This window comes from Oculina patagonica, chromosome 6, assembly GCF_052425735.1.
Source record: "Oculina patagonica isolate OP01 chromosome 6, crgOcupat, whole genome shotgun sequence".
Taxonomy (NCBI): domain Eukaryota; kingdom Metazoa; phylum Cnidaria; class Anthozoa; order Scleractinia; family Oculinidae; genus Oculina; species Oculina patagonica.
Genome location: NC_135763.1, coordinates 16,535,842 through 16,550,054, shown reverse-complemented (window position 1 = coordinate 16,550,054; position 14,213 = coordinate 16,535,842). Strand labels below are relative to the sequence as shown.

The 14,213-nt window shown below is 39.3% G+C and overlaps 2 protein-coding genes across 2 annotated transcripts in view; both read left to right on the top strand.

Annotated features, from left to right (window-relative positions):
- LOC144655881 (uncharacterized) overlaps positions 1-7,684 on the top strand; it is a 66,205-nt gene extending 58,521 nt beyond the window's left edge. The window contains exons 65-75 of the mRNA XM_078516053.1: positions 34-215; positions 876-1,020; positions 1,520-1,701; positions 2,260-2,404; positions 2,504-2,685; positions 3,260-3,404; positions 3,661-3,828; positions 4,521-4,664; positions 5,099-5,281; positions 5,675-5,821; positions 6,097-7,684. Of these exons, the coding sequence (XP_078372179.1) occupies positions 34-215; positions 876-1,020; positions 1,520-1,701; positions 2,260-2,404; positions 2,504-2,685; positions 3,260-3,404; positions 3,661-3,828; positions 4,521-4,664; positions 5,099-5,281; positions 5,675-5,821; positions 6,097-6,345 (1,872 nt within the window). The 3' untranslated portion in view covers positions 6,346-7,684. The remainder of the gene's footprint in view (positions 1-33; positions 216-875; positions 1,021-1,519; positions 1,702-2,259; positions 2,405-2,503; positions 2,686-3,259; positions 3,405-3,660; positions 3,829-4,520; positions 4,665-5,098; positions 5,282-5,674; positions 5,822-6,096) is intronic.
- A 1,495-nt stretch (positions 7,685-9,179) lies between these two features.
- Positions 9,180-14,048, top strand: LOC144656314 (uncharacterized). The gene is made up of 4 exons (XM_078516544.1): positions 9,180-9,340; positions 11,123-11,471; positions 12,022-12,200; positions 13,313-14,048. Exons 1-4 carry the CDS (start codon positions 9,319-9,321, stop codon positions 13,666-13,668), a joined length of 906 nt encoding a protein of 301 aa, XP_078372670.1. The 5' UTR covers positions 9,180-9,318; the 3' UTR covers positions 13,669-14,048.
- The last annotated feature ends 165 nt before the right edge of the window (positions 14,049-14,213 follow it).

Here is a 14,213-nt window from a genome sequence, read left to right as displayed (position 1 = left end):
AATACTGATTATTGCTTTGTTCTTGTTTAAAAGGAATTTGAAAATGAGTTGGTTAAGGAGGAAGCCAAATTTAGCGACATCAAAGACCAGTTCGAAGACTGCAAGGGCACGGAGATGCTAAGACAGGAAGACCAGGCACGAATCCAGCGAAGAATAGGAGCACTAGATGACAAGTGGGCGGAATTGAACAAAAACCATGACGAAAACCAGCGAAGGTAAGCCTGTTTTCATAGCATCATCGACACACGATGTAGACACAAGGAGAACAAATGAATCCTTAGTTAAGACAGTAAACTGCCGACCTAACGACCTACCGACCAACCGACTGACCGACCACCATACTAAACCACAACCGACATTCAAACTGACTCGCCTTTTTGCTCAGTGACTCCTTGATTCACAAAATATGATTAATTATTTGATAAATGATTGCTTTACTGTTAAACAATTGCTTAATTGATTGCCTATTTGCTTGACCGCTTGAATGTTGTTGCTGCTTTCTCGAGTTTTGCTGTTACTGTTTTTGCTTTTTGTGTTTGTTGTTATTGTGTTGTTGTTGTCGTTGTTGCTGCTACTGCTTTTTGTTGTAATTCCTGCAGTCGTTGTCACTGAACCAAAAACACGGAAGGGAAGGCTGGCTATGTAGCTGTATTACTCCGTGGCAATGCAAATTAAGTAACCGTTAAAACTATGCGCGTATCATTTACATTCATTTAAGTTCACGCAAACTTTAGCCTCAAAGACTAAGCGCCGTGGCTTGCAGATATTGCCGCAGTAAAAAAAGTCATTTGGGGAAAAAGCCCAGTTCAATTTCACTTCATTTCTTAGGAAAACATAGTGCTAATTTCTTACTAAGTGCATGTCTGTCTTTACAGGTTAACCCAAACAATGATTGTCCTTCATGAAGAGCTTATGGAGGAGATTTATGATTGGATGGGCGATGCTGAAAAACAAGCGGATTCCATAGCCGTGAACGAGGATAATATCAGTTCAGTCATGGAAGAGTACGGCAGGCACAGGGTTTGTACATGAAACAGTTGTCGGCTTATCTTGTCTCTGACTAGCTTTAAAAACACACCATGCAGGAAAAGCAGTGCTGATCAGTTTTTATCTTTGCTTTAACGATCTTCTAGGACTGTCAAACTTCCTTTATTGAGCGGTCTCAGAACACAGGCTTGCGCTCCTAAAAACTGGGGATTCTATATCATTTATAATTTATCGCCAACTGTTATTCAGTTAACAGTATAAAATCGTTTTGGTACATTTGTGATACTACATGGGAGTCAGATTGAGTGGGTATTGTTGGTAGATTAAAGTGATGTCGGGTCTGAGTTATGAACGTACAGCAAATGTTACATTAAAACTTGAGTCCTCCTCTCTTGTAATGGATATCGAGATTGAATGCAACTAGAAGCTAACTAGATCACTTGCTGAGCAATGGAGAATGGAGCATTCATTCACTTGCACCATCCAAATAAAGTGGAATATTTATAGGTTTTTTGTATATTATTTTTAACAGGAGTTGAAGGAGGAAATCTCTTCATTCGAGCCAACGTTCAGAAAAGCAATTGGAATAAGTGATAGGCTGCTGACAGAAAGGCTCGTGGATCCCGAAAGAGCTGAGAGTTATGAAACGGAGATTAACACTTTGGAAAAGAGATGGAACAATCTACAACTGAAAACCATGGACAATGGATCAAAGTGAGTATTGATAGCGATAAATTAAAAAACGTTGAGAGGCTGCGTTTCAGATGGCGCATCTCGAAAAATATACGCTAGAACCGGTCGTAACGTTCCCTGATCTCTTCTCCTTCTTAGCTTACTATTACTCCTTTTGTGTCTTTCTGTCACGGCAAAATGGTCTGCTCTACAACAAATGTAGTACTTGAAGGTAAAAAAGGGGTAAATTTAATCACCTTATTTCTGCTAGACTTAAGTCGAGTTAAAGGCTAATCAGAATTAATTAATAATCTTCGTTTCTTTCAATAATCTATAATTATTTTCTTAAACTAACGCGTTTTACTAGCATGATCATGAAATCGTAGCCACTGGTAGAGAACTTCCTCTCTCTTCACTTGTCTTTGCAATATCCCAATGTTTTCCTTCGGTTCTTTGGAAGCAGCTGCAGTTATCATTGGTCCGGCTTGGAGTAGTTCGTAGTGATCGTCTATCGGTCCAGAAATAATTGCACTGGACATTATCACTGATAATTATTGGACACGTATACCAATAAATATTTATGGTGTCTTATTTATTTAGATTATCCGGTGTCCTTGGAAGGTACATCACAACGAGATTAGATGACGCGGAAGTCACCTTGACGCATGCAGAGTCTAATATCAGCAGGGATGATGCTGATTATTTAGACCTAGAAGCTGCTAAGAAGGCGTTAGATGCATTCAGAGTGAGTTCACGTTTTTTTCCTATCATCTTGTACGAGCTCATCGAGTTTAATGTACTGATAACCCTAGCTCGGAATGCTCATTATCTTGCCTTTCTACAGGGTAAAAGGAAAGAAATAAACGTTTCAGAAAAGAAAGTTGACGAGATTCTGACCGAGTCCCGAGCTATTGTCAAGGAGGACTTTTTCAAGGATCACGAACGGGATCATTTTCAGGGACGAATTGACATGATTGACAAGAGAAACAAAGGACTCGAGGAGAAGGCTGCCAAAGAAGAAAGGAGGTACAAGATAAATGCATAACTCTGTGAAAATTCTCTGCAGCATAACCTTTTTAGTCATCTCCTTACCCCCGCCCCCGAATTTGGGATGAGGGACAAGGTGACGACTGACATTGCATGTCATTTTCTTTGTTGACATGGGATTGAAGGAAGGGTGTTCTTTTTTAGCTGTATAACATGTTAAAGGAACGACAAACCCTGTGTTTCTTGCTCTGTATCAATCGTTTGAGGAGAAATTAGGCAGAGATTATTTAAATATCATTATAGTAAAAGGATTACTACATAGCGTACGTCGGCATTTGAAAGGTGCTGGTTGATAGATTGATTGAAAGAAACTTTTCATTTTGCTTTTGCCTCCGAGACGAAATTTTTGTAACCTGACTTTAATACCCCATATACTCAATCGGCGCCATGTCAGTGGTGCCGACCTTATCAGCTACAAATTGGTAAATAAATTTCACTATGGTGTGTTCACACTCAAATCACATGTTCCACGTTGTTTGACGTTTGTTCATTCTATTGTTAGCTTCCTTCATTAATTTGCGGCTTGTTGCTGTTGTTGTTTTAATCTTTCCAGGATGCTTGATACGTACATTTTGCTACTTAAACAACACTTACAAAGGATGAACGTTTGGCTCAAAATGGCAGAGTCCCGGATTAAGGAACAAGGCGAGATTGGTCCAGGTTATGATGACGTCAAGAAGCAGCTAGAAGATCACCAGGTAAGAATTCATTACTACGCAGAATAATTTATTCTCAACACCTTGGAAACTAACTTTCATCTTTTGAAGTATAAGCGAAAAGATAATGCCTGATCCGGTTTACATGGTGTTTTCCCCCTTTTTTTTTTTTTTTTTTTTTTTTTTTTTTTGTCTTTTTAGAGCTGTCCCCCGCTCCTACGTACACAACAGCATTTTCGTCCGCGGTCCCTTGCTTTCTATTGTCACTTTTACAAACAAGGTCTTTTTTTAATTTTAGGTCTTCCAAGAAGAACTTCGGGATCACTCGATGATTTCAATGCTTCTGGGTGTTGACATTACAGACCCTGACATCAACGAGAGCACCCAGCAACAAGTGAAGTCGCTCAGTGATCGGTGGAGTAAAGTATGGAACTGGTCTGAACAGAGAAAAACTCAACTTCTTAAGGTATTCGATAATTTATTAGTTTTGGGCTAACATACAAAACGCCATTTGAATGAATAGAAAACAGCATTTAAAACTAAGTTAAAACCATGGCTTGACATTTCATTAAGTGATTGTTCTAATTACCGTCCGACACTGCAAGACTTGAAAGTTAACCATGGAACTATTTTTTTTTTCTCTTTTATCGGGTGGCAGTTCTCTTGTCCAAATCTGGGCCAAAAATCTATTCGGGACTCCTCTATGGAAAGCACAAATGATGCTTTTAATCGTTACATTACCTGCACTCGGTATGAAAACCAAGAATTTCAAAAGATTTTCTCCGTCGTTGATTGAGGTACTCTTGATAATTTTGGTTTTAACAAGATTCTTACCTATGAGAGGCGCGGTGGCCTAATGGTTAGCGCGCTCGACTCCGAGTCGAACGGCCCGGGTTCGAGGCCTGGCCGGGGCGCTGCGTTGTGTTCTTGGGCAAGACACTTTACTCTCACGGTTCCTCTCTCCACCCAGGTGTATAAATGGGTACCGGCGAATTTACTGTTGGGGGGTAACCCTGCGATGGACTAGCATCCCATCCAGGGGGGAGTAGTAATACTCCTAGTCGCTTAATGCTACGGAAACCGGGATAAGCTCTGGCTGTATGCGCCACTTGGCTCGGACACAGACTTTACCTTACCTTTACCTCTTACCTGTGGCAGGTTCTAAGTAACTGGCAGCGATTCCGTGACGAGCAGTTAATATTACTAAACTGGTTATCAAGCAAAGAAAAGACCCTGAAAGACATGGGAAGAACAGATCTTACTGATGAGAATGAAGTCAAGGATCACTTGGAGAAACTCAGGGTAAGAGATGACGTAATGACGCAAATGGTCCCAATTGTAGCGCCATTCGTTTTTGACTTTGAACAAGACTAAACAAAAGTTAAGGTCGGACTCGGCAATTTTTTTTTAAAGTGAAATAAAAAAATGAATAAATCTTCTGTTGTCTTAAATTCAGCGCCCCAAACCACTCGGCCTGACGCCGCTTTCGCAATGATGATTGTGGTCATTGTTGTGTCATCATTATTTGTTAGTTGATGTCGTTTTTTGGTGTGTTTTTTGTTTGTTTGTTTGTTTTGGGGGTAGGGGTGGGTGGTGGCGTATTTATTTTGCAAGTACTTTAAACAAGTTGAGAGGTCTCATTGAAACGTTCTAATCGTAAAGCGATACTATTTTGCAATCTTGCCTGGTTATATTTAGGCTTCATTTTTATGTTTTCTTCATGAAACGGAAACTAGGTAATAGAAAAAGAATTGGACGAACAAGGAATACGTTTGCAGTCATTGCACAAAGCCGGAGATGATCTATTAAAGAATGTGGACCAGGGAGACCCAGCAGCCAAAGAGATCAGCACACAACTAAAAGACTTCGACGACTGCTGGAACGACATTGCAAAGCAAGTCATTAACAGAATACAACAGGTAAAAGCTAAATGGTTCTCCTGAGATTTACAAGGTTCGTACGGGTCATGGAAAACCTGGAAAGTCATGAAATTTTAGAATTCCATTTTCCAAGCCTGGAAAGTCATGGAATTTAAGTTTGGGTCATGGAACGTCTTGGAAAATGGTATTGATTGTACAAAATGAATTAGCCAATGTTGTTATGTGTGAAGAAAAGGGCAAAAGCAAACCCGAATTCAAGATAATATTTGAACATTTCCAAGAAATGTGGTCAAATTTAGGTCATGGTAAACTTTGAAAAGTCATGGAGAAAGGGTCATGGAATTTCTAAAACTCAAAAGAGTACGAACCCTGGATTTGGCCTCCACGAGATACGTGCCCTGTGTCTAAACATCTATATTTTTATCCTTACAGCTTGAGACCTCTCAAAGTAAACTTAATGAATTTCATTCGGAAATGGATGCCACAAATGAATGGATGGATGAAACTGAAAAACTGCTCAAGTCATTCAGCGTTGGAATGGAAGCAGAAGAAGCTAGCAAGTTGCAGGAAAAGACCGAGGTCTGTTAGTGTTTTGTTGTTGTTGTTTTTGGAGAAAACGTCGTTTATCTAAGCGTGTCTCGACATTACAAGATATGCTTCTCTTTCCCAAACGCTCTAACCACGAGGTATAAAAAATGGAAGCTTGAATTAAAGGGAAGAAAACGCAATGGCAAGTGTTCCTTTTACCATCAAGTCTCTAGGCGTCCTCTAAAGGTTTTTTAAATTTAAATTTAAAAACAAGAAAACAATAGAAGTATCACAAAATTAACAATTTTTTATTGCATTTTTTGTAGATCAAATGCGAAGAACGCTCCAGATACGCTGCCAAAGTTGATCGAATCAACAGACTTGGCAAAGACCTGGCCGGTGAAATCGATCAACCGTCCCATGACGCTATTCAAGAAGAGCTCCAGCCTTTCAATGCCCGATGGAGCGACGTCTCGAGTCAGCTCGAGAACTTCAGTGACAAGGGCTACCCTCAGCCCGGTAACGAGTGCTGCTTCCTTCGCATCATGAGAAGGAAATTCGGGGCATTCCAGTGATTGGAATGAACTGTTAGCGAAGAATTTGCCAAAAAGCTTGCAAAGATCTCGCCATCGTCATCGTGTACAGTAATGAAGACAGGGAACACGACGTGTCCTTAGGACGACGACCTGACGAGAAAACGTTTGGTGTGCTCCTGCATTCTTGCGCCGAAGATTTCGCTTGCATTTGATAGGAAAATCGCAGTTTATTTTTGAGACGTTTTTCAAGAAAATGAAAGTTTTTTTTTCTCCAACCTGCGAAAACAGCAATTTTAAATGTGTGGCCGAGCGCGATGAGCCGCGGTTATATTCGCTGGTTATTTCTCCCCTATTTTCCTCCAAATATGAATAGACACTGATGTGGTAGCAATTATTGCAGGAATTGTTTGCTTTTTATGCAGCCATGTTAGTTTTGTAGCACACCTTTCCGTCCCTGGGAAAAGAGTTGCGTGATCTGATATGCAAATAACGCATCACGCATCAATTTATTTAATCCATATTTTGAGGGCTTTGCTGAAGCGAAGAATTATCCAGAATAATACACTAGAACTTTATTAGTTTTAGGTTACTTAAAAAAAAAAAAAAAAAAAAAAAACTAGTGTATCTTTGCCTTCAAAATGATGCTTTTGTGGTAATGCAATTAAATTGTAAGTTTGTAAACATTTTTTATGGGAAGCGTAGTAGGCGGGTAACAGGGCTAGATGTTTTATAATTATCTGTAACAGTACTTTCCATGTACACGTTGACCTGAACAGCCTTGTTTTTTCTTATGCCCGGTATATTGACCATATTTATAATATTGCGACTGTATAACGCTCGCTTTCATTGGACGTCTGTGACGTCAATTTATCATCTCTTAGCTTTATTTTATAAAAGAAATAAGGAACCACCACTTTTATTTGCATAGCCTGATGCTCACACGCGTGGGTTTTAAGCGAAGTCAAAGGTTTTATTCGTTTTGATTTTCTCTCCCTTGCGGACACCATTCACGTCAGCTATCGAGCTACCCTCGGACGCTACCACGTCCCGTCACGTACTCCTGGGGAGTGACGTGCCATACGAATGTCCGCGTTGGAGACTATCTCAGTGCAATCAGGCTATAAAAATATCTTAGTGCGACTTTGCTTAAGGTTTTAAACTTATTTAAAGGTGTTAAATTTACTTTGCTAAGATAGATAGTAAATATTCTTAATGGCTTAGCATTTTTATCGCTTTTGTAATGATGTATCTTTAAATTTGTTGTTGCATTTATGCCACACGTATGTCAATGTAAGGACGGTTTCAAAACCCTTAAAATATTTTTAAATGTCTAAATTTATAACGTTGTTAAACTAGAATTAAAGATTTTTGAAATTTACTGCTATTGGTTGATTTACAGGTTCGGAGTGAAAGTCTTTTACCCAGAGCGTTACAGGCCGCAAATGAGCTGTCTCAATATTCTCCGTGTAATTCCTGAAGGGGAAAACACTCCAAACACAGAAAAATTGTCTTGTCTTTGAAAATTCAAGTTCTTGTGCCAAAAACTAGTATGTTTGTCAGATAGTAGAAAGTTCTCTTTATTCTGACTTTGTTCTTAACTCTCCTAACTGTGCAAGGAAGTCGTTTCATGTTTGACATTGAAGCGTCAAAAATGCTGTCAGTTAAGTTCAAATTTTATACTATCTACTATATTACTGAAAAAAAAAATATTGTGGATGCAAAGAAACTGCTTAAATCTTTTGATATTTCCTCAGAAATCGCGTAGCTAATTTGCAATTTATCTGGAAAAAAGGCCTATTTGCTGCCCATAAAAAAGATCTGAAGCTCTTAGATCTTATTGCGAAATATAGCTCCTTAACGTGTTGGTCACGCCACCCGTGCGGAAAATTACGAAGAGTACGATCACGCAAAGAGGGTATGGAAAGCTTTTGGTTGCAAAACGCTGGGCGACTACCACGACCTGTACGTTCAAACAGACGTCGCTTTGTTGGCAGACGTTTTCGAAAACTTTCGAAAAATCTGCCTTGAGCACACTCCAGCTCGAATTAAAGTGCGTGTGACAAAGAGATGAACTTGGCATCATTCATCTTCAGGTCAAGTGATCGTCCCAGTCTGTCATGGCCGAAAATAGACAGAAACATCAAGGTCGAGTCACTCGTGATCGTTTCTATGAAATAGCGGAAGTTTCTATACTGATTGTGATTGACACAAAAACTACCTACATTCTTTAACAGGAAACGAAAAATTCGAAGAAATGCTACTTCATCTAAAATGAATTTAATTATTATTTGTGTAAAATTCCTGTGTGTGTCAAGCATGAGCTCTTATCAAATTTCGTTTTAAATCGGCTAGGGCTTCATGGATAATACTCTGGCCCCTTATACCTTTGATGATAGAAAGCGGAACAAGTAATCAGAAATATTCATGAAAGCGTCTCTTACATTAGCAACGTTTGTAAATAAACGCGCCGTTTTTTCTAAGAAAGCTGTTGCATGAGATTCACAGAAATTAGCCAAGGTTATGAAAACGCCAAATTTCTGCTTACTATTCAAAACTGTTCAGATCGTATGATCTTGGTGTGACGAAATCGATGTTTCCCAGAACCAACCGTGAGATTAAAAAGGAAATAAAATAATTGGTGTCTAAAATCTTTACTACTGCCAAACGTCCGCACACGAATCTGTCAGGCAACCAAAAGTGAAAATCAAAGAACATTTAGTACTGACTCTTTAAAAGAACAAACCATATCCGTCTTCTTTTTGAACAAAAGGCATATAAAAAACACACACACTTGACATGACGTGATGCACCTGGTTGTCACGAGGTGCTCTTACTGAAGTTCCCAGAAAGCCAGGGGTTTTACCCGACTCAAGCCTCGGCACCGCCCACTGTAGCGGGCGCATTATAAAAGCAGGTTCGACTTTTGATTTATGCACAGTTGTCACTAACCGAAGTCAAGCATTTGGAGCTTTCTTTTGAGGTTGCTTTCTCGTAGCAGTAATCCAGCCGAAGATGTATGCCCTGTTTCTTCTCGGTAAGTTTTATAAGTGATCAGACTTTAGTCTCTCTGTAGATTCAGTTCGTATTTTCCATTATATTCCAACTGTTGCAAACTTTTCACGTTGATAATAACCTACCTAAGTATTGGCTCATTTCGAGGTGAACATGCGTCTGTTTGCCTATGCTATATGTCCACACAACACATTTTTCTTAGTTTATTTATATATTTCAGTCCTCTTCCATCGGCGTTTTTCCGTCTTCGCGAGCTGAAAGATCGGATATGCAGACGGATGCTGTCGCACTAAATTCTTGGAAAAATAGTCGAATGGTCTTTAAGTCAGTTCGGAATGTTGAACGTAAATCATTTTAGAACAAACTCAAAACAACAAGCTACTATTCTTTCTGATTTTTATTTTTTCGCCGCAGTAATGATTCCTTTTTATTTTGCCCCATGTTAAATAAATCCCTCGGCTCACCGTTTAACCTCATGTTATAATTGCTCCATGAGGCCGGAAATAAAGCCGAAGTATGTGCAATGGAGGGTTCAAAAACACTCAAAACTGAGTTACAAATGAACAAGGTACAAGGTTTGGTTTATATTCATTCTCACCGATCACAAATTCTTCGCTCAGCGGTAATATGTCTGCTTAAGGAGCAATATTTAGTTTGATTTCCTGTTTCGATCAAAAGGATTCTCAGAATGATGCCATATTGTACCCTTTAGCAAAATAACCAGGCACATTTCTTTGCCGAGATCAGACGCCGGTTATCGATTTTCCTTCTCAAACATTTACGCCCTAGTCGACCGGTACAAATCGTTATAACATGCCGTGATCGGTTTTATACAGAAGCTGAAATTATTCAGTTGCGGGGAATTTCACATGCTTCGGTACGGCGACGCCTAATTCGAATATGTCACGAAGAACAAATTTCATAGCGCCATACAGCAACGATTTTAATGAACTACATGACCTAATGACTGGGAGATAAACATTATATTTCACTTTATATAATTACTTTCCGTTACAACTACTTTTTGTAGCACGAGACTGTTCTAAGTTTTAATTACTTTCTTTGTTATTACTGCAGCAATATCGTCAAAATACAATTCGCATTAGCCACTGAACTCTGACATGGGTCCTCATGTCCTTAGGATCGATTCGCATTTCGTAATAGTCGTTCACGAAGTAAAGAAAAATAAAACTGTGTAGAGCTTTGATGGTTGTTTCAATTGATGGAGCACCTTCTTTCCATCTTTTTCGTCATGTCAGCATGAATCCTCTTTTGAACATTAATATTAGGCGTTATTTGTTACTATCAATCGGAGCTCTATAAAACAAACATGAACAAAGTGTCATTTCGCAAACGCACATAGCCTCCTGTTATTTTAATGATCAATGTATCAAAACCAACAATAACTACTTTATTATTGATCGGTTTATTATCCTCGATAGTTTTATTTAGCTGCCGAAACATGCAGTTGCCTAGCCTCGAACACGTTCGTGCAGGTCTAAGGTATAAAATATAATAAAGACACGACTGACCTTCTTAAATATAGCAAATTTTTCAAATATGTCTTTCATCTAACCCGTATCAATTTTCTCCGGGCTATCCTTGCTTATTTTTGGCTTGTTTTAGCACCACTTCTATACATTTCGACTTACTACAGGACCACAACGTTTCCTTTGACCTGGAAAAAAATTGGACATTAAAACAATAACTCAAGACAGCAAGATTCAGTATCTTTTTAAAAGGGGCTAAAGTCATCATCAACAACATCAACTCATTAAGAAAAATCTTGTCAATTTTTTTCTAGTCGCTGGTTTGGTGACATCTCAAGGCTCACCCATTGAGATGGTCGAGCTGGAGAAAAGTTACCCGTTCGCCCCAATCCCAATTCCAGTTCAAGTGCAGTTCATTACTCAGAAGGACGTTTTTGCAGCAGGAGAAACCACATTGCAATATCATGCAGCCCTCTGTGGCGGCTGCAGCTTTGATGGGCTAAACGCTCGCTTTGCAGTGAACTTGGCCAACAATCCCTGGGACGACGATGCTGGAGACACAATCACTGTCCATGCAAAAGACTCTGCTGGTAATGTTCTCGCTTCGAATCTTATTGGCAGCGACAAGACCACGCCTGACTTCAACTTTACCTACAGCGCCAAGTAAGTGCAGCTTGTTTGGCTAACACACCCGCAATCATATGTTAGTTTTTAGATTTTTCTGGCCATTTAATGTTTCTATATTCTATATTATCCTATTATGTATGGATGTATTTGTTACAACCTGAAGAAAAACCATTATTAATCATTCATAGAAACTGTGCAATTACAAAAACAATTTAGATCAGGCAGAACTGCTTTATTTTAAACTTTTAACCTCATCTGCAATTTTGGTGTCTTTAGTGTAAAGAATATTGACAACAGCCACGAGAAGGGTCACTTTCTTTTCTTTTTTGTTCATTTGTTTTATGGAAGGCTAAATAGAGAGCTGTTTGAAACACAACACAAAGGGATAAATTCAAGATTATCTGCACAATTTTAACATGTTGCTTCTTTTAATCTAAGACGTTAATTTGTAAAGACTTCCATCATTTTAGTAACGTTATTAAATTGAAACTGCATGCACAAGTTCCTGTCTGATAAACCAATGATATACTTAACAGCAAGCTAATAAATTGTCGTTTTGACGTATATTTTGGTCTGTTTTCTTTAGATACAAAGATTTGTATTTTGATGTTGTAACGGGAAATGCACCTGGTTTTATCTTCACGCTCTCCCTGACATTTGATTACAAGGACCGAGTACGGCTTCCAATGCTCTGTGTTCCTCGGTGGCAGATGACAGCCATGGAGTACGCCGAAATGAAGAATTTCAGCAAGGAAGATGATGCAGGTATATTCAGTGAGGAGTTTTGTTTTCCTTCGATTTTGGAATTTCGGTTGGTTTTCGAGAAAATTAGGATCCATTCTCGAATTTAGAACCTTGTCACAATCATAGCTGCTTTTTGCGTTTACGTCACGAAACCGTTATCCCTCATTATTGCGTGACGCCACAACCCCTCTCCAAGTGATTTTGATAGATTTCACTGTCTCATCTGGATGGTTATAGAGCCACAGAAAACAAATTGTCTAAAATCGATATTTTACAGGAAATAAGGATTTAAAAAGGAACACGAAAAGACTGACTACAAGCTAACATGATAGACAAAATTATCCTGGCAAAATTTCCTTAAACTTGTCACAAAGCAATGTTGCAAAAGTGCAAACTGCCCATGTCTAATTCAGACGTGCAACACTGATGTTGCCGCAACTTGCAGCATAAATGTACCACGCACGGCAATGCGTTTTAACTTGCAACGCAAGTTGTAAACGTCACTAAACGTCACGTCAAGACAAACGGAGTGGGAGGAGAGAACTGATGATCTAGAGTCTACTGTGTCGGCCTGTTGTTTGCAGCTTCAAAATCGCAACTGCATCTATACCAACTCTTCCGGACTATCTTGGAGTCTCCCGGACGACAGGCCGAATCTCCTGGTCTCCCATACGGGTTCTCAAATCTTCCGGAAACCAAGAAAAGTGTTTTAAATACGTGTTTTCACACTAACTTTGGCCGATTCTGGAAGAAAAGTTTAAAATATTGACGCAGTTTTGTGGATGACTTGGTAAAGATCTACTTTTTACGCCGTTTATTGGATTGAGAAAAGGCATATTGACGCAAAATTTAAGCATCAGTGCAACCGTTTTCGCGAAACTATGTCTAAACCAAAGCTGAATACAAATGCCACTAAGTAAAACAATAGCATCGATACATCAAACCCAAAACACACAAGTGTTCTCAAACTCTGGACCTAAAGATTTCTTTTGGTGGTGCGATCTACCCCGAAATATAAAGGGCTTACTTAAATGATGACAAAGCCCAAAACACTATAATAAACTAACTTTTTTAGTGGGTTGTTATTCCTGTAACCTACTGGGTTCTAATGAATGTGTTGAATTTACCCACAGGTCACCTCGTTCCAGTTTTCAAAACTTCAACTACAGAAGATGTTGTGACCCGAGCCCATAAATTGTTTCGTCTTGACTACTGCTTCGGAGCCAGTCATCACTACAACATCACCATCACGGTTATCGCAGATGACCAGAAGTCGGGTTTTGCCAGCTACGCTTGCAAAAAGACGTACAAGGCAGGAAATTGCGACGTCAATACTCCATACCATGACCTTTCCGGTGGGCCAGCAAACTTCATAGAGGTTGGCTTGGATGGTCCACAGGATTATGGTCCGGTGCTAGTTCTTGTGCGCGGTGATGGGCGATACGAACAATACAACAACTTTACTCTTGCTGCATCGGTTCCATTCTGATAATGGACGTCGACTGTCGGGAACAGTTGTGTTTTGTGTCCGTTTAACTTGTTGTCACTGATTTCTTTTCAGTTTACGAGGTAAATTAAGCTCCATTTTAATTCCAAACAGCAGCGCTTAAGCCTAAAATTCTTTGACAGTGCAAATGAAAATGGTGACAGGCTACGCTCGATACCTTTCTCTTTGGAATAAAAAGGGTATTAATTCATCTTATAAACTCTCCAGTTTATATCAAATGAAATGGGTTTTTGACTCTTAATGTCATCGTTATGTTTTGCTTTATTTGCTTTTCAAAATGTAGTTAATACCAGAAAAAAAATTGTTATGCCATCCTGGTAATAAGCTGTCTGGTTCGGAATAAAGATGCATTTCAATGTTCAGTTTGCGTGTAGATAGTCTCGTTTCTTGTTAATTCTTAGCTTTCTTTGAAGAGGAATGGAAAGGGGAATTGTGGGGGGGGGGGGGGGAAGTGGGTAACTCGTCAAAGTTTTGTAAGCTAAGGCTCCTCTCAAGGTCCAAACCCCTACCCATTTATCTACCTGTTA